Source organism: Stenella coeruleoalba, assembly GCF_951394435.1.
Source record: "Stenella coeruleoalba genome assembly, chromosome: 1".
Taxonomy (NCBI): domain Eukaryota; kingdom Metazoa; phylum Chordata; class Mammalia; order Artiodactyla; family Delphinidae; genus Stenella; species Stenella coeruleoalba.
This window is the reverse complement of record NC_137169.1, coordinates 89,640,065-89,660,398: the sequence shown is the minus strand read 5'-3', so window position 1 is coordinate 89,660,398 and position 20,334 is coordinate 89,640,065. Positions and strand designations below refer to the sequence as shown.

General features: G+C 34.3%; 1 protein-coding gene across 1 annotated transcript in view; it reads left to right on the top strand.

Annotated features, from left to right (window-relative positions):
* Positions 1-9,698: 9,698 nt before the first annotated feature.
* Positions 9,699-20,334, top strand: part of OLFM3 (olfactomedin 3) — a gene marked incomplete at both ends in the record, with an annotated part of 194,170 nt that continues 183,534 nt past the window's right edge. Inside the window, one exon of the mRNA XM_079929190.1 lies at positions 9,699-9,767. Coding sequence (XP_079785316.1) covers positions 9,699-9,767 — 69 coding nt within the window. The remainder of the gene's footprint in view (positions 9,768-20,334) is intronic.

Genomic DNA, 20,334 nt, shown 5'->3' with positions numbered 1-20,334 from the left:
GTAGTATACAGTATATAAGGCATAATAATGGGGTAAGTAATCAGTATTTAATAATGTAAATATTATGTATACAAAGCCAAAAGTAATCATTGTATATAATGCCAAAAATATCTGGATTTTCCTACAGCCACTCTACACATGGGGTTGCCTCAGTACCTTCACTTGGACCTCTGTCCTTCCCTCCAACCCCCAGGATACCTGCAACCAACAGTAATTAAATGTTCAGCAGGTGTGCACCATATATTTGCTACACACTTTGAATATTCCCTTTGAAAATCAGGGTTTTTTTCCTAATCAGTACTATTGAAAGGTGAACTCTTAACTAGATTCAAGAGTTCATTATAGTGAAATGCCACAAGCCAAATTCAAGGAGCTCACCAAAGAAACAGAAGTGATGACTGGGAAAATAACTAATTAGCAATACATATCAAAAGAAGGCATCACTGTCATATTTTCTGCCACTTCAGTCTACTAGACCTCTAGCCCTTTCCCCTTCCTACCATTCCAACTAGCCCTTTGCCTAAAGGAGTCAACTGGTCCTAGACAAAGGAGCCACTTCCTAATACTTAAAGCTCATGGCTGAGGTGAAAAGTAGACGCAGCCCCTTTCACACTGCAGCATGAAAACAGGTCTTCAGAGCACACAAAAAAAATTTAAATGCCCTTTCCCTAAGGTATGTATTTGCATATGGTGGCTTATGGTGTTATTACCACGGTACTGTCCTTCAGCAACCTTGGATGATCTGAGATTCTAACACTTGAAAAATTATTTCTAAATGGAAAACTGACATGTATGATGTTTGGAGATTCTAGTTATACGAAAGTTAGATGATTGCTATATACTTTGCCCATCGGTGGTTACAAAATTTTACAAAATTATTATTTAATAAGATGATGCACTGAGATTCTTGACACTTACCTTCACTTAATACATACAAATTTAATTGTCTTCTTCACACATTAATTTTGAAAATGTTAAAAAATACACAGAGAAGTCCATGTTAATGTATTATAATTGTTTATGGTTTGCATATATGTATGACATATCTAAAAGAAATCAATCATTACTAATCATGTTGAAATCTTTATTACTTCCCTCTATTCTCAGGTGTACCTACAATCATAAATATAGTTTGTTATTTTCCAAAACACATTTTTCATAATTATTAGTGTCTACAAACAATAGTAATATTATTTTGCATGTTTTATTCATATAAATTACATCATACTTGAGCTGTATTTTCAACTTTATCTTCATCCTCTTATTATGCTGATGTATTTAAATCAAGTTTATTTATTTTAAAGATGGATAACAATAATTCATTTCTTCTTTCCTATTGAGAAACATTTAGACACTTTTTCTGATTTCCCTATTACTAGCAATTATGCAAAAGATTCTTTTTATGTACGTGTGTGACACATTCTCTAACGTATCTACAGAATATGAGTTTTGTATCACAAGCTATGTACATTTTCAACTTTATTACTTAATTATTTTCCCATTAATTTTTTTTCCCAGATTGCATTCCCATTAGCAGTATATGAGTACCACATTTTCCCACATCCCAGTTAACACTTTTCAGACTTTCACATTTTTTCCAAATTTAGAAATATGAAATTGCATCTCATTTTTTAATTTTAATTTTCCTGTTTACTAGTGAAGTTGAACAATTTTTCATATATTTTCAATTTTTATTGTTTTAGCAGAGCATCTAATCAAAATAAATGTTTCTGTTGTTCCATTTATTAAAAAGAAAAAAGCTGTCTAATTGGAATTAAGTACTTTAGGGAAGAGAATTTAAAGAACATAAATAGAAAACTATAATAAGAAGGTGAGATACTTTAAGCTGTATAATTTGGTTGTTATAAATCATGGACTACAGAATTTCCCTCTACATATATGTAACCCATAATTTTTTCCACACTCAAATGTTACATTTTGAAATATAATGTAGATTTTTCTGACTCTATGTCCTTTCATTAACTCAAATTCAACTTGATTAAAACCAGCAAACATTTTTCTCACTTTCCCCAAAAGAAGCACAACATATTTGCTTTATGATTTTTTTGTTACCGATACCTCTCTGAATGCCCAATATTAAAATTTCAATTATCCTATAATTATCCACTAACCAATCAGGCACAAAATTCTGCTAAGTCATTCTTAAAATAATTATACACAAAACTAAATATTTAGGTTTAGAATGAGAACCAAAAAAGATTGTGTTTGTCAGGGATCTATTGTTATACGTAATCCCATATCATCTTAATACAGTGTTAAAGATAGTGATGATCAGAAGCTGTGCATAAAAGTCTTCATGAAGACTTTTATTTGGGGTTCCCCCTTACTTATAGGTGTGTTAGTACTTACATATCTCAACCCAAAATGAGGATAGGACAGGAGGAAGGGGAAAAAGGAGGGACTGCAGGGTGGTACCTTGGTGATAGAATCTGGAATTCTACTTTGAGTTACCCTAGCCCTGTGAGGCTGTTAGAAGGTCTGCTAAGTTTCTCAGTCTCCATGTAGACTTTTCTGAAGGTGACAGATGCTCTTAATGAAAATGTAGCCCTAAGTGCTGGGCTTTCTTCTATTTCTTCACTCTTCCAGATCTTGGTCTCATACTTTGTCATTGTCATTATAATGCTCCAACGCCTTTAAGCAGTCATATTTATATTTCTCTGGCTCTTCCAGTCCTTCTCAGTGAAAGAGTTGGTCTAAATTATCTAGTCTTGCATTACTAGAAACAGAAGTCTTCTGTAATATTAGTGTTTATAAATATGCAATTCCTTCTTACTGGAATTTTTGCTTCACCCCTGCTAAATTATATCCAAATCAAAATCCATCTTCAAAAAAAATGCTCAACATCACTAATTATTAGAGAAATGCAAATCAAAACTACAATGAGATATCACCTCACAACAGTCAGAATGGCCATCATAACAAAATCTACAAACAATAAATGCTAGAGAGAGTGTGGAGAAAAGGGAACCCTCTTGCACTGTTGGTGGGAATGTAAACAGATACAGCCACTATGGAGAACAATATGGAGGTTCCTTAAAAAACTAAAAATAGAACTACCATGTGACCCAGCAATCCCACTACTGGACACATATCTAGAGAAAACCATAATTCAAAAAGACATATGCACCCCAGTGTTCATTGCAGCACTATTTACAATAGCCAGGACATGGAAATAACCTAAATGTCCATCAACAGAAGAATGGATAAAGAAGATGTGGTACGTATATACAATGGAATATTATGCAGTAACAAAAAGGAAAGAAACTGGGTCATTTGTAGAGATGTGGATGGACCTAGAGACTGTCATACAGAGTAAAGTAAGTCAGAAAGAGAAAAACAAGTATCATATATTAACACATATATGTGGAATCTGAAAAAATTGATATAGACAATCTTACTTACAAAGCAGAAACGGAGACACAGATGTAGAGAACAAACAAACAAACCTATGGATACCAAGGGGGAAAGATGGTGGTGAGATGAATTGGGAGACTGGGATTGACATATATATATATATATATATATATATATATATATATATATATGACTGATACTATGTATAAAATAGATGACTAATGAGGACCTACTGTATAGCACAGGGAACTCTACTCAATGCTCTGTGGTGACCTAAATGGGAAGGAAATCCAAGAAAGAGGGGATATATGTATACACATAGCTGATTCTCTTTGCTGTACAGTAGAAGCTAACACAACATTGTAAAGCAACCGTACTCCAATAAAATTTTTTTAAAAATCCTAGCTCAGATAGATTCGTGATTGGTAGGGGTACCATGAGAATTTTAAATGAGAATGCAAAATGATCCCTTTTTAAATATATTTTCAAATACAGCATCTATGAATTTCTTCCCTCCCTGTATGCATATATTGCACTTTACATTAAGAGATGGAGCCTAGTTTACTTCCCTTTAAATCTGGGTTGGCTTTAGTTGCTTAAGCAAAAGATGTTGCAAATGTGACTGTTGTGCTTCTAAGTCTAGGTCATAAGAATCTTTGCTGTTCAGGCCTAGGTCTTCAAGAATACTAGCTCTTGGGATGCTCCCTCAGAACTTAGCTACCATGCTGTAAGAAATGTAAGCCACATAAAGTGAAGACATGGAGGTGATCTAGTCAACAACCCCACCTGAGCAACCAGTTGACAGCCAGCATCTACTGCAACCATGTGAATGAGCAATTTTGAATATCTAGCCAAGACTAACTGTGAGATGACCCTAGCCTCCATCTGACTGACACTGCACAAGAAACCTCAAGTGAGAATTATCATAGCACCATGAGAGTTAATGATATTTTTTGAACCACTAAATTTCAGAAGAGTTAGTTATACGGCAATTGATAACCTAAACATCCTTAGGAACTTTACAATCAAGTGAAGAAGACACAAAAGTAGATTCTAATAATAAAGTGTAGTAAATACAATGACAAAAGTGTTCACACAAGATGTTATGGAAAAAAGAAACTGAGAAGAGAAACCTTGAGAGAGGGTACTGGGGGCCCAGGAAAATATTTCTATATGAGAAAATATTCTTAAAGAAACTCAGAAGAAAAATAAGAAGGGTTCAGGCAAAAGAAATGCCATTAAAGATGTTTAATGTTCTTCTCTATCCTCTTTAAGAGAGAAAAATGTTAAGGGAACTACAAACATTAAAATTTTACTGGATTGAAATTATTGGGAGACAATGGGTAGAAAAGACTGTAGAAAAAGGCAAGAGACCATATTATGCAGGGCCCTGGATTAGTCACTTTAAGGAATCCTCACTTGATTGTCTAGAAGATAGGGAGACATTGAAGGCCTTTAATCTAAGAAACAACAAGGCAAAATTAGTCTTTAAATCAACCATCTCAGGTGCTGTGTGGATAATAAATTGCAGATTTAAAGTAGAAGAGACATAATGCCTGGGGCAGAGTTGAGTCCTTGTAATAGGGATCATTTTGCAGATATAAGAAGATGGTCATCTGTGAACCAGGAAGGGGGTCCTCACCAGACACCAAATCTGCCAGCACGTTAATCCTGGACTTCCAACCTCCAGAACTAATAACAGAATGCCCAGTCTTTATTTTATTCATGGCTGCTCAGAAGGAAGATTAAAAATCCAGACTTCTTCAGAGCTAGATATGGCCAAGTGGCTAAATTCTGGCCAGTGGGATGAGAGAAGAAATGATGTGCCTTAAAAGAGAAAGGGTTGCCCCATCCTGTTCCTCTTCCACACAGGTACAGGTGACAAACTAAGGTCACAGAGCCACCAGGAGAAGGAGACTTGATTCCTAATGTGCAGAGGTGCTGGAAGAGAGAGAAATCAACCCTCTCAACCACAGCTGAATGGCAAAGGAAGGAAGGAAGGAAGGAAGGAAGGAAGGAAGGAAGGAAGGAAGGAATTAGAAAAGAAAGAAATACTGATGGTAAGGAAAGGGAAAGAAATAACTCTAATAATTCACATCATATAAAATAAGGTCCTGACCTAGGCATACATGGAGGAGTAAGAAGGATTTAGAGATATTATGCAGAAAATTTAACAGAATTTTTGATGGATTGAATGCAGGGATAAAGATGAGAGAGAAATCAAGTGTGATTTCCATGCTTCTTGCTTTGCAATGGAGAGAAAATTGTGCTACAAACTAATATGATTGAAGGAAAATATTGGTTTGATATACTGAGTCTGAAGTTCCTGTAAGAAATTAAGTTAGTGACATCTAGCAAATCTTGGGTATATAAATATCATGCACAGAGGTATTAGGGTTAGAAATTCACTCATTCACTCATTCATTAAATGATTACTGATTAAGTGACTACCAGGTGCCAGGCACTACTCTAGGTGATTAAATTAGAGCAGAACAAACAATGACCCTTCCTCCTGAAGAATATATTCTAATAAAAGAGACAGTAAATAATAAAAATAATAACAAATAAATAATAAATAGAGAATGATTAAGGTACTATTTTGACAGATTAGTTAGGGGAGGTAGGGGATCTAGATAGAAATGACTTAAAAACAAGGGAAAAAGTCACCTCAAAAGAGAACAAAAGAGAAGAGAGCAAAAAATGAAAGTGTGGCAGTACTCTGACAGGTCAAGGACCTTAGGAAATGTTTCAAAGACTATTTTCATTTATATAATGAAAGGGGAAATTTTTCACAAGGGTTTATATAACCTACTGGATAATCCTTTTTAAAAATGTTTTTCTAAAATAACTAAGTTCATCAATATTAAATGATAGATAAAAATCAAAATAGGTAACAGCATTTTTTAACATAATGGAACATCTCTGGAATGCTGAAGCAGTATAACATATATGAAAGAAGTATATCATATAAGTTTTTTATCAAAAGAAGACTAACATACATAAACAGCTAACAATATAATCCATTATACACTATTAAGAACTTACTTTTGTAATATTGGACATAAATGTTAAAAAAGTTTCATTCTTTGTTCTATGTGTTGTATATGTACAATTTCATATAAACTTATTTTTATGTATGCCTCTGTAGATAGTACTGGCTAAAAATTTTTGTAGTGCTTTATAAATTTCAAAGCAATTTTATACCCATTGTAGATATAGATCTTTAATTTTAATTAGATACATAAATATCAAATATTTTTCTCATGCATGTATTGAATACTGCAATATTTCTAAATCTATGCTATGCATCACACTTTATCATTTTGTTCTAAGTTCCAGTTACCAATTTAAGTTACAGTAACCAATCTGAAGTGACTGAAAACAAAAGTAGTTATACCATTTCCTCTCTATAATAAAATTCTTTTGAATATCTAATGTAGGACACAAGATACAAAGAGTTTCATGGACTTTCTAAAAAGGAGGAATTGGTATGTACAGATAAGATATGATGTTGCCTACAATACTGTCAGATTGATTGTAAGGAAATAAGAAAGTTTTACTACAAAACGAATGACTAATTAGAAACAGTAGAATTATGTTTAAGAAAAACTATGCAGTTTTATTTTATGTTTTAAAGAGAGATAGAAGTAGCAGGGTATGGCTGAATTTATGTATAGCTACAGCTTCTGCTTTTCAGTGGTATGATCAATAGTTTTTGGTTCATTACTAAACTTGAGTGTTATCTACAAATGAATAAGCTTCTCTTACAGCAAGTATGTTTTCTGTATGCTAAAATCATCTGTTTTCATCTGTAACATAATTACCATCCATTGTTTACTTGATCTTTAAGTTTTATCCTCTGGTATCACATTTTCATAGAATTTGTCTTCTTATTAACTGCTTGTTACAAATGATCTTCCAGTACCATTAAATATAGGGAAATGGAGAGTTAAAGGGGAAAAAAAATGTGCTTATGTAGTTTTGGTCCAATCATTAATATTGGACCATACATGTTTGAGATCAGAATAAGTTTTATTCCCAGAAAAAATATTAATGTCATTAAAAGAATAGCAGTTGATCTTGAGGTAATAAAATTCATATGATTATGTTTTCATATTTTGTGTGTCTGTTAAATACAGTTTCCTGTACTCAAATAAGTATGCTGCCCTGCCTGCTGAGAGGTGGAGATAGAAAAAGATTGTAGAAGACATTCCTGAGAAGAATGAAAAGCATATGTAAAAACAAATAATCAAACAATCATGTTGTATTAAGTATTAATGCACTATTATAACCACTCAGCTACTGTACCTCTATAAACTCATTTTCAAATTCTGCAATGATTTGAAAGGCTTGAAAATGGGTGCAGAATAAAATTGCCAACAATTTTTATGTATGGATCATTGAAACATACTCTATCCTGATTTACCCTTGATAGATAGATAGATAGATAGATAGGGAAACAAATGTAAAAAGAGAAAGACAGAGTTAGCCTCAAACATGCTCTAGAAAGTTATCCCAAAGAGTGTCAGACATAACTCTGTAGTTTTATCTATTACCTCAATAGAAAAGTTCTGTTTTCTGTTTCTGCTAGGAAATAATGGAAATTCAAACTGTGGTTACGATTGCTAGGGTTATCATTAAACTAAAAACCCTCAAATAATTCCCCCTTCTTTCTGCTATTCTGCAATCTCTTTTTTATGTGTGATCCACCTCTTCAAAAGAAATTTTCAAATTTATTTTTCTTCTTGTTATTGAGGTTTTATGGGAAAAAAGCCTCAAGTAATTATACACACATGCACTCATATTCATAATATCAGGATAAAAACAGATGCAATGTGATGCAAATCCTTGGGGATTATAACTTTCAAAAGTATTTGAATCTTAATTGAGATTTCTTGAATTTAAAATATACATATTTATATATACATGAAGAGTGTTCAGTAAAAGACTGTAGAGATTTATACACAGTATGTGTCTGATATCTCAAACAATTTATCCTCTTTTTAATGTAGAAGAAATGCCCATATCTCTAGTTCATATACTCTAGTCCTTAGGAAATATAACTTCTAGAAAAATCAACAGAAGACAAAACTCAAGTTGCATTAGTGGTGTAATTGTATGAGAGGGTGGTTGACAACTCTTCTCCATCTTTTTATCTTATGGAAAACACTTACATTTTCCAGCTACAAAAAAAAACCTTCTTGAGTATAGTTAAGTTATGAAGGGTGTATGAGAAAGTTAGTCATTTACTCTTTCTTTGCTCTTGTGAGGCAGCTACCTCTTTTCTTGAGCTCTAGAAAACAAGTATTTGGAAGCTTAGAAATAATGCTTTTCCCATCCCACTGTCCACCCATCACTGAATTCTACTTCAGGTTGACAGGGAAACTACATTTCTGGTTATGGCTGTGTGTGAGGAGGAGAGATTTTAGCTGTGTGGGGTCACTAGTGGAATATCCCATTTACAAGGAAAAAAAAAAGAAAAGAAAGCCTCTTCATTTATTTATATGTAGTATTTATATGTAGTATTTTAGGTGACCAAAAGCCCTAGATAGATTAAAAAACACATGAATATTTAACAAAATAGATTATTTCAATAGGCTAGTTTAAATGACAGTGCATATATGTATATATAATAGCTATAGACTGTGTACCTTGAACAGAAAATACACATTGATAGTCTACATTGCAAACTTTCTTTAAAGCACTACATACAATATCAAGTCCTCTGTCAATGACAGCAGACGATTCCAGGCACTATTTGTTTCATAATCCTATATCTAGCTGACTTTACTTCTCTGAAGATCAAGATACCAGCAAATGCTGAACCGGAGCAGGAGAGGCAATCCTTGTTTGGATAACAAATTTCCCACAAAATATCTCCCCAAGCCCCAAGGAGCTGTAGTGATGTCATATCCGTTGTCCAGGTCTCCACACCTCTCTCAGCTGTTACTCCCTTTATCTTTTTCTTGGGTCAAAACTTTTGAGGTGGTCTGGCTATATAGCCGCGGGAGAGAAGGTAAATTGGGGCGCGCGGCTTGGAGGAGCTTCAGCACCTCGGTCAGCGACCATTGCAGCTCAATCCACTCCTAGAGCTCGCGGACTCCCAGCCCTGAGAATGCCTGCGGAATGATCGCCCCCCAGGGCGGCTGCCGCTACTGCCGCTGCTGCTACCGCTGCTGCTGCTACTGCTCCTGCCGCCGCCTCTGTCTCCACTCAGCTCTGACTGGCAGGCAGAAAGTGCAACTGACGAAGGAAAGGTCTCTGCAGTGAGAGTCGAGTGGCTACATAAAAGAGAGTAAACAGGGGCAAAAATCCAGATCAGAATGCAGGCGGCATCCAACCTACTCAATCTCCTGCTGCTGTCTTTGCTTGCTGGATTAGACCCTTCCAAGGTATGGGCAATATTTTAACTCTTGTTTGAAATAAATGTGCAATATGTAACAGACCGACCAAAAATGCATTTAATTATGAAAAAAAAAAAGCAGCATGAAAGACAGCTCTTCCAGCTATCTTGTGGTGTCTGGCGTATCCCCACTGCTTGGAAGATAACAAGGTGAACTATCCGAGGAATAGCTCCACAAGGTAGAGTCCCGGAGAGAGGGGGGAGGGACCAGGAGCGAATATAACGTGTATGGGCAGCGGGCAATGCGGCTCTTGAGAGAATTTAGCTTATTTGGTATCCAAGTGGTTAATGTTCTCTTCTGAAGTCGGACGGGTAATGCAAAGGACTTAGCAATTAAAATAATGCAATTTGTAATCATGTATTAGGAGATGGTGAACCGTTTCTTTGTTGAAAGCAGAGAAGCGTTTTCCAGCTGATCCTGGTCAATAATACTCCCAACGCAGACGTGCTGCGGTTTGTGTCCAAAACATTTGGGATGCTGCTTGTAACACACAGGGCAGAGCAGCAGAGCTCCACTCTCTGTCGTGGTTGAGAGGCATTAGTGAAAGGGGCTTGTGTTTGTTTCTCTCTTTTCATTAAGGAAATTACGGGGCACTGAGGAAGTTCTGATTACCAGTGTTAAGAAACAGGAAGTGAGAATCCTTTCAAACTAAGGAGGGCAATAGGAAGGATGAGTTGTCTCATATCTGTTGAACTCTGATAATTATCCAGTACTGGCAATTAAAGTGAATGCTAACCTCTTTTGATAAAAAATCAGAAAATATGGAGAAATATTTTCAGCAGTGTATGAGAAAAGTCTTGAGGATAAAGTGAGATAATTTGAGAGCTTCAGCATTCTAAGAAAATCATAACTATCTGGAATAAGATATAATGCATCTAGTAAAAAGTAAGGAAATACAATTTCAAAAATTAGTTTACTTCTTTAACTGTTCAAGAGCAATTTGACACAATAGGAGAAATGATGTCATGTTCTAAAACCATTTAAAGTTGTATTTTGGAATATTATAAAGTTATTTTAAAATAACTGTGTAGTGTAGAGAAATTGTTTCTTTTCATAATTGAACTAAGATATAACCAAGCATAGCCTAATACTGTGGTTGACTGAATATTTCTAGGCCTAATATAGTAGAGAGTGAAAATTTAGAATCATATCATCTATGCTTATAATTATTTCTGTGTACTTTTCATATTTAGAGAGACCTGATAAGAATAAGATCATTTCCTTTTAAAGCTATGGTTGTGATATTAAGACAAAATAATAATTTTGTCTTAATATCCTTAATGGGATATTTCATACACTAAGGTGTAGCTTTAAAGCATTTTACATCTAGGTACAAAGTGTTGATTCTGCTTTCATATTTTTTAATCTTTCTTTTTCATTTTTTTCTCTGGATCTATAGTAACATATTCCATTGCCACTCTCATTATATTATGTTTGTTATTACAACTTTGAACACATTCTACTATATATCTCATCTGAAATATTCTTGGTAAAACATTTTTAAAAAGCAAAGCTAATTATTGAGTTACTGCACAAAAAAAATCACTTGACTTAAAGTGAGTTTTATCTTTCTTTAAAATGAATTCGGAAATGCAGAGCTTTACTAACAACTGCATGTTTCATTTGATTTTTCTGATATCTTTAAATGCATAAATATCTTCACTTCTTGTACCCCATTCTTTCCCAAATTAAAAATATATCAACAAAGAAGAGCTTCTAATAAATATTGAGATAAATTCTCCAAATAAATGACCTATTTTTAGTCGTGACTTTTTCTAGTATTAATAAGTTTATTTCCATGTATTCAACAACAGAAAACTTTTCTTCAGACTTAATTTTGTCTGTTTGGTACAACTGAACTGAGAAATCCAGGAAAGGAAAGGCATACATTAACTTTTCAAACTGTCCTTTTCAGTTTCTAGATATTGCAATACAGTATGCAAAGAACAGCAGATAGTATTTGTTATATACTACATATGACAATATAGAGAATGTTAAAATGTTCATAGCAAGTGATTTTAATGTTGTAAAAAGGTCTTTGGACTAGTAGACAAATTTTGTTTAAAAAAGTGAATAAAACTACTTTTGTTATGTTTTATCAAACTATTGAGAATCACGAAACTATATCATTTCCCCTCCCCCAAATCACAAATGGCACCACTGAATTCTCAAAATGATTGTCAATTAGGTTATGAAATAGAAATTTTCTCAAATTTTATTTTTTTACTAACTACTTAAGGGTTTAGATAATAATTAACATCCATGATGCAAATTACGTTTGGCAAAATTGAAATTAAATTCCAATAATACAGTAGCACAAAATACCACAGTTTGTGGACAAATAAGTAATAAGTGATGAAATTTAAATATACAAAAATTCTAAACAGCTAATAAAAAAATTTTTATAATGTTAGGACTGATATATTTCAAAATCATACTTTTAAATGAATTCATTTAAGTATTATTCTATATTATTGCATTTTATATTTACACTACACATAAATCATGCATGGATACACACAAACTGGCAATATAGTAGAGCTATTAAAATTGAATAGACTTTTTTAGGTATAGGATTGTCACATATATCAAATATTGGAAATCTAAATTTTAGAGCATGCTTATTATATATTAATTTATCTGAAACAAAAAGGCTTCTAACAACAGTAACAATTCCATTTCATGGAAGATTATATAATATTTATGTTTATGATCATTCTTCCTGAAACTTACAGATCATATATGACATTTTATAAAGTGCTTAGGTATCACTATCTTACAGCAAGATAAATCACTTGAAAGTCAAATTTATTGTTAATTTTTTTAAAAATGCCCAAACATTTATATTCACAGGATGAACTTACTTTCAGCATCCACTTACTTTCTTTTCTCTCATTTAATATACCAGAATATTGGTAAGATTAGTATTTTCTTTCAGTAAAGGAAGGCAATTCAAAAAAATCAATCAATTATTTGTATTTTTATATAGACAGATTATCAATTTTCCTCTCAAGAAAATCATGAGAATTATGTTTTCTTAATTAAAATCATATTAACAAATTTCCAGTTCCATTTACAAAAACTCATAGGTGTATCCCTTTGCCCTTTTTAAGAGATATTAATTAATTAATTTCATTTGTAATGGAGTATCTGAACTACAGGCAATATGCCAAATCATCATTCATCCAATAAGTAAATTAAGAAAAACCAAAAGCTTGTAAGAATTCAATTATTGCTCAGTTTTATAGAGAAAGGACTATTTCTGTGTAGGAAATTCCTGAGGGCGGCTGCTAGATGGCATCTCTGTGCTTTTAAACAGAAGGCACAGAGTTTAGTAATGACCTTGATAGTAGGAGAGTGAACCTCTTCTTCTTTTACAAGAAGATTTTTAGCAGACCATTATTTGAACATTATAACAAAACAGTAATCCCTTGAACCAGAACTGTGAATTTCTCTGCTCCGCAATGCTGAATTATAAAGAAAGGAGGTATAAATGTGACTGTGCAGATTTCAAATAGAACATTTACACTGGAGTAAGACACTTGGGGAACAGTTAAAAAGAGGTGACATGGGCATAGCCACACACTGCAGTGAGTGTTATACTTTTAAGCAGTCATACCTGTGTGATAAATATATTGCAAAATGCCCTAGCATGCTTAGATTGAGAAAGCATTCACTATCTCCTTACTTGGAAATATATTAAAGAACTTATCACCATGGTACTTGCTGACACTACAGACATAAAGTGAAACAATGATTCAGCAATAATCTTCAACACCAAAGTGTTTTTTCTATCTAAAACAACTCGGCCAATTAGAACTCTTGCCTTAAATAAGACAGTTGCTTTAAGCCATACAAACACAATGGGAAGTAAGGGAATTTCAATAATTATATTGTTATATGCTTCATAACATAATATACCATGTATAACTGCCTTTGTGTTTTGGTGTTGCTAAAAACAAAACGATGAAAGACCTAAATTGTCTAGAGGTGGCTTTAGTATATAAATCTAGTTAAAGTTTATTTTCTTATAACTTTAAAATGAAATTGATAAAAGCAAAAACAGCAAGAGAAATAAACTGAGATCAGTATGAATTTGCTTTAAAATTCATCTTAAAAATCTATCTTCTCGGGCTTCCCTGGTGGTGCAGTGGCTGAGAGTCCGCCTGCCGATGCAGGGGACACAGGTTCGTGCCCCGGTCCAGGAAGATCCTACATGCCGTGGAGCGGCTAGGCCCATGAGCCATGGCCGCTGAGCCTGCGCGATCGATCGGAGCCTGTGCTCAGCAACGGGAGAGGCCACAACAGTGAGAGGCCCGCATACCGCAAAAAAAAAAAAAAAAAAAAAAAAATCTATCTTCTCCTGTATCTCCTGTATGCCAGAGACATCCTCTGTACAACAGGATCAACTCAAATTAGAACAGAAAATATGGATCGATGGCATCTGGCAAGGATCTGTAATTACATACCAATAAACCCGGATATGGTAAAAAATGAAAAGCTCAACACAGCCCACCTATGTTTTGAAAGTGCAAATGACTTTGCTACTCTCGTTTTATTCCATCCTTCTTAACCCAATTAAATATTTAGTTTGGAATGTAAATATTCTTTCTGATTCTTTCTCTTGGCAACTTGAAAAGGTTAAAATGGTACTGTGCTCCTTTATTTTTTTAAAAAAATTCTTATTCCTTGTAATTTTGCAACAATTCTCCTTAGAAAATGACTATTGTGATGATCCATTCTCTGTTGGGAGGGAAAGCAGCACAAGAGTGAGAAACAAAAGGGTCAGGATTCAGACAAAGTCCCTCATTTTTCATCCCTAATTTGCCACTGATATGTATATATGTGTTTTTATTATATATATATAATAAATACTTGTATATGTTTATTATACATTATGTAACAAATACACACACACACACACACACACATATAACTTTGGGAAAGCTATGATCTCAGTTCTCTCACCTGTAAAATGAGGAACGTACATGATCTTTTTTAAATTTTATATTGGAGTATAGTTGATTTACAATGTTGTGTTTCTGTTTTGTAAATAAGTTCATTTGTATCATTTTTTTAGATTCCACATATGTGATATCATATGATATTTGTCTTTGTCTGACTTACTTCACTCACTATGACAATCTCTAGGTCCAACCATGTTGCTACAAATGGCACTATTTCCTTTTTTTAATGGCTGAGTAATATTCCATTGTATTTGTGTACCACATCTTCTTATCCATTCCCCTCTCGATGGATATTTAGGTTGTTTCCATGTCTTGGCTATTGTAAATAGTGCTGCAATGAACACTGGGGTGCATGTATATTTTCAAATGACGGTTTTCTCTGGATATATGCCCAGGAGTGGGATTGCTGGATTATGTGGTAGTTCTGTTTTTAGTCTTTTAAGGAACCTCCACATTGTTCTCCATAGTAGCTGTACCAATTTACATTGCCGTCAACAGTGTAGGAGGGCTCCCTTTTCTCCACACCCTCTCCAGCATTTATTGTTTGTAGACTTTTTGATGATGGCTATTCTGACCTGTGTGAGGTGATACCTCATTGTAGTTTTGATTTGCATTTCTCTAATGCTTAGCAATGCTGAGCATCTTTTCATGTGCTTCTTGGCCATCTGTATGTATTCTTTGGAGAAATGTCTATTTAGATCTTCTGCCCATTTCTTTTGATTGGGTTCTTTATTTTTTGATATTGAGCTGCATGAGCTGTTTGAATATTTTGGAGCTTAATCCCTTGTTGGTCGCTTCGTTTGCAAGTATTTTCTCCCATTATGTTGTCTTTTTGTTTTGTTTATGGTTTCCTTTGCTATGCAAAAGCTCTTACGTTTAATTAGACCCATTTATTTTTGTTTTTATTTTCATTATCCTAGGAGGTGGATCCATAAAGATATCACTGCAGTTTATGTCAAAGAGTGTTCTGCCTATGTTTTCCTCTAAGAGTTTTATAGTATCCAGTCTTACATTTAGGTCTCAATCCATTTTGAGTTTATTTTTGTGTATGGTGTTAGAGAATGTTCTAATTTCATTCTTTTCCATGTAGCTGTCCAGTTTTCCCAGCACCACTTATTGAAGAGACTGTCTTTTCTCCATTGTATATCCTGCCTCCTTTGTTGTAGATTAACTGATCATAGGTGCGTGAGTTTATTTCTGGCTTTCTATCTTGTTCCATTAATCTGTAAGTCCATCTTTGTGCCAGTACCATACTTTTTTGATTACTGTAGCTTTATAGTATAGTCTGAAGTCAGGGAGCCTGCTTCCTCCAGCTCCATTTGTCTTTCTCAAGACTGCTTTGGCTATTTGATGTCTTCTGTGTTTCCACAGAAATGTGATATTATACACAGAAAATACTAAAGATGCTACCAGAAAACTATCAGAGCTCATCAATGAATTCAGTAAAGTTGCAGGATACAAAATTAATGCACAGAACTCTCTTGCATTTCTATATACTAACAATGAAAGATCAGAAGGAGAAATTAAGGAAACAATCCCATTTACCATCACATCAAAAAGAACAAAATACCTAGGAATAAACCTACCTAAGGAGGCAAAAGACTTGTACTCTGAAAACTATGAGATGCTGATGAAAGAAATTGAAGATGACACAAATGGAAAGATATACCATGTTCTTAGATTGGAAGAATCAATACTGTCAAAATGACTATACTAACCAAGGCAATCTACAGATTCAATGCAATTAATATCAAATTATCAATGGCATTTTTTGCAGAACCAGAACAAAAAATCTTCATGTTCTTAAAACTTCTTTGTTAAACTCTAGGATGACTCTATGCTATGGTCAGTATGTGTGTGCCCCCTCCCCTTCCCACAAGTCATATGTTGAAACGTAATCTCAATGTGATGATATTAATATATGGTGCCTTTGGGACATGACTGAGTCATGAGAATGGAGCCCTCATGAATGAGATTAGTGCTCTTATATAAGAGGCCCCAGAGAGATAGCTCACTCTTTCCACCATGTGAGAATATAAAGAGAAGTCTACAACCTGGAAGAAGGAGCTCACCTGACCATGCTGGTACCTTGACCTTGAACTTCCAGCCTTCAGAATTGTGAGAAGTAAGTATCTGTTTATAAGCTGCCCAGTCTGGGGTATTTTGTTATAGTAGTCCAAACAGACTAAGATATTCTGTTTAATACTATTTGATCATTCATTAAAAATTAACAGATCCTTTTGTAGAGTACAGCTTATAAGATCATAAATTTGTGAGACCTGAGGGCTTCACTCTCATGACATAATCACCTCCCAAAGGCCCCACCTCCTTATACCATCACCTTGGGCATCAGGATATCAACATATGAATCTGGGGGGAGACAAACATTCAGACCATAGCAGTAATGGAGAAATGACCATTTCTATGAACACAATTTCTTTGCTCTTTTCTCTTGGATTGCTTTTTCAGTCCCTCTGTTTATACCGGTTTCCCTGCTTTTCTCAATAGAAACTTCTATAAAATCCTTGAAAAGACCTGACCCTTAATTAGACACAACAGCATTTCTCCTGACGCTGCTCATCCAAATGCAAGTCCACCTTAGTAACTCAAGAATTGATTCTCTCATACAAAGGGCAAAAATAGATGAGAGCAATTGTATAATATCTAGGATAGACCCTACCCATGAACACCTCATATTTAAGAAGAAATACACTATTTCAAAAATACCTGCACACCATACCTTAGTGAAGTTTAATTTTGACTCACGTGTTACTTACTCAAGAGGTTGCAAACCATTTTGGGGGAAGAGGGGTCCAAGACACAAAAACAAAATTAGACCAACTCTATCAATAGTGCCAGTAATTTAAATGGTGCTAATAAAAATACTCAAAAATATTGTCAAAACAATAGATTTTTCTAAAAACACATCTTTTGTGCTTTAAAAACAAGGTGTCGTAAAGCATAATCACAAAGTTATGCCTTCTGTTATTCTCATACCAAGCCTTCAGCAGAATAAAAATAAATTCAGAGAAAAGGATCACAGATGCTGCTATGTTCATGCTTTTGCCTCTCCCTGGAAAGCTCTATCCTTCTTCTCCATATGTCAAAAATTTACCTATATTTTAAGATGCAACTCAAATATCATTTCTTCCATAAATCCTTTCCTGACACGCCCTGCACCCCAGGAGAAGATAATCCTGATCAACTAAAAACTCCTATAAGAAAAGAATGATGTTTTATTTATCTTTACATCTACAGCCACTGGCACTGTGTCTGACACAGAATAGGTGTTCAATGAACACAGACTGAATTGTATTTCTTCCCCTCCAAGATTTATAAAACACTCTATTTCCAATCACTCTTACTATACTTACCACTTTCTTTTTTAAAAAAAACTGGGTATTTATTATATTGTGTCTCCCCTACTAAATTATAATGTACCTGAGGGCAGGCTCTGTGTCTTGATCATGATCTTATCATTTCCTATCTATCAGCTAGCACAGTGCCTATTCAGATATAATATTTATCAACATTTGTTGAATGAACAAATGAACAGATGAAGAAAAAACGTTAAAATCCTAGGCTAAATAACTTATGGATATAATCTGTGTTTTTGGCCCATGCTCTCATCAGATAATATATTAGGGGTAGGGAAGTAAGACAAATTTTAAGAACCTTGTTTTTAAGGGTTTGGAATTCATACCAGGTTATTTATCTTGAAGAATGCTGCAAGATGATGTCTTTTAAATTTTTTGATTAACTTCCTGTCTTACCTCACCATCCTTAGTGCTATTTTTGACTTTTGGTAACTCCCTGGGATGCTACAAATTCAATACTCTTGTGAATTACTTGCTGTGTTTCATGATGCTTGTTGGCAAAGTTAGCATATCCTCTTATTCCTTGGTGTATCTATGTGTCCATTTTATTTGCATAAATTTATGAGTCTAAACATTTTATTAATGTGTGCTTATTGTTTTGACTATCTTTATTTTATGTAATGTCTTACCTTATTGGATAAATTAGTATATTACCTATATTTTTCCACCTCTTTTAGGGACTGAATTATTTTTTTAAGGATCTAAAATATTCCATTGAAATTATTATCTTACTATATATTCTTATAATACCACAATAGGAAGATAAGTAGTATTGGCTCCATATTTGTACTGCATTACTATATGAGCACAACACTCCCAAAGAGAATAAGGTTAAATGATTAAAAGCAAATAGAAGTAGAGTTAGATTTATCTGAATTAAATATAATCAGAAATTCAAATTTTTATAATTAACTTTGTAGGTTAAAATGCTCTGAAAAGAAATATCAGTAATAAAATTGTTTCAACAGCACAAATAAACAGCTATCTAGATAACTCCATAGGAAAGACATAAATTGAATAGAAGATCCTTTTCATTTTTCCAACTAAACTGAATGTGATTAAGAAGCATTATCCCCTGATGATTTAAATAGCATTACTAGAGAGACCAGTTCCAAAAGGCAGGATTTCTGCAAATAGAGATCAGTACTGGATATGTTGATTCACTGGCACCAAAATGTCACTGATGAAATGTTGCCTTACAAAAGACACCGTTGCTTCTGGGAATGATCTATGTCTATGGCTGCTTATGGAATTGTTTATCTGGTGAGTATTTTCACACCTACATGCATTTTGGGGCACGATGACTACATCTTAGTGCATATTATTGTAGTACTAAACAAACTGAAATATTATCCAGCTCAAGACACACTAAAGACTTTTTACTATACTTGTTATTATTTATATTTTGCTACAGATGTATTCTTCTTTACAATAAGCTGAGTGCTAGACCAAGTCAGGGAATAAAATGACTCTAGTTTGACTGCCATATACCTTAAAAGATTCCAGGGATAAGTAGGAGGAAATGTACAGAGTGCTATGAAGCTCATGCCAAAGAGGTAGTTAGTTATTGTAACATATAGTGACTGAAAGCAGGGCATATGATACTTGAGAGTAAGGAATCAAGTGGGTTGAAGGAGTCAATATTTACTAGTAGTGCCCCCATTGGTGCCAAAGCATGATGACTTCCCTGTCAGAAAAAGCAAGAAAAGACTCCAAATCTAAATATTTGTCCTAAAATAAAAATGGATATTAAGAAGGGAGGAAATTATAAATGAGCTTACATGCAGCAGGAAGGTGAACACATTCAAATATAGTTAAAAGAAAAAGAAAAATTGAGGGGAGGTAAGCATTTATTTACACATCAAGGATGCAGCTTTTAAAGATGATATATACAACACATCTGCCAATGCTTATTTAACCATTTCAAGTGACGTTTATTGCCCCCTGTAAACACCACACACTCAAACACAGACACACACACACACACACACACACACACACACACACACATACACACTCTCCTACACAATGACTGCATTCATTAATCTGAGACCTGGATGCCCTTCTATTACTAACTGTTTAAAATAGGGTCTCTGGGGCTTCCCTGGTGGCGCAGTGGTTGAGAGTCCACCTGCCGATGCAGGGGACACGGGTTCGTGCCCTGGTCCGGGAAGATCCCACATGCCGCGGAGCAGCTGGGCCAGTGAGCCA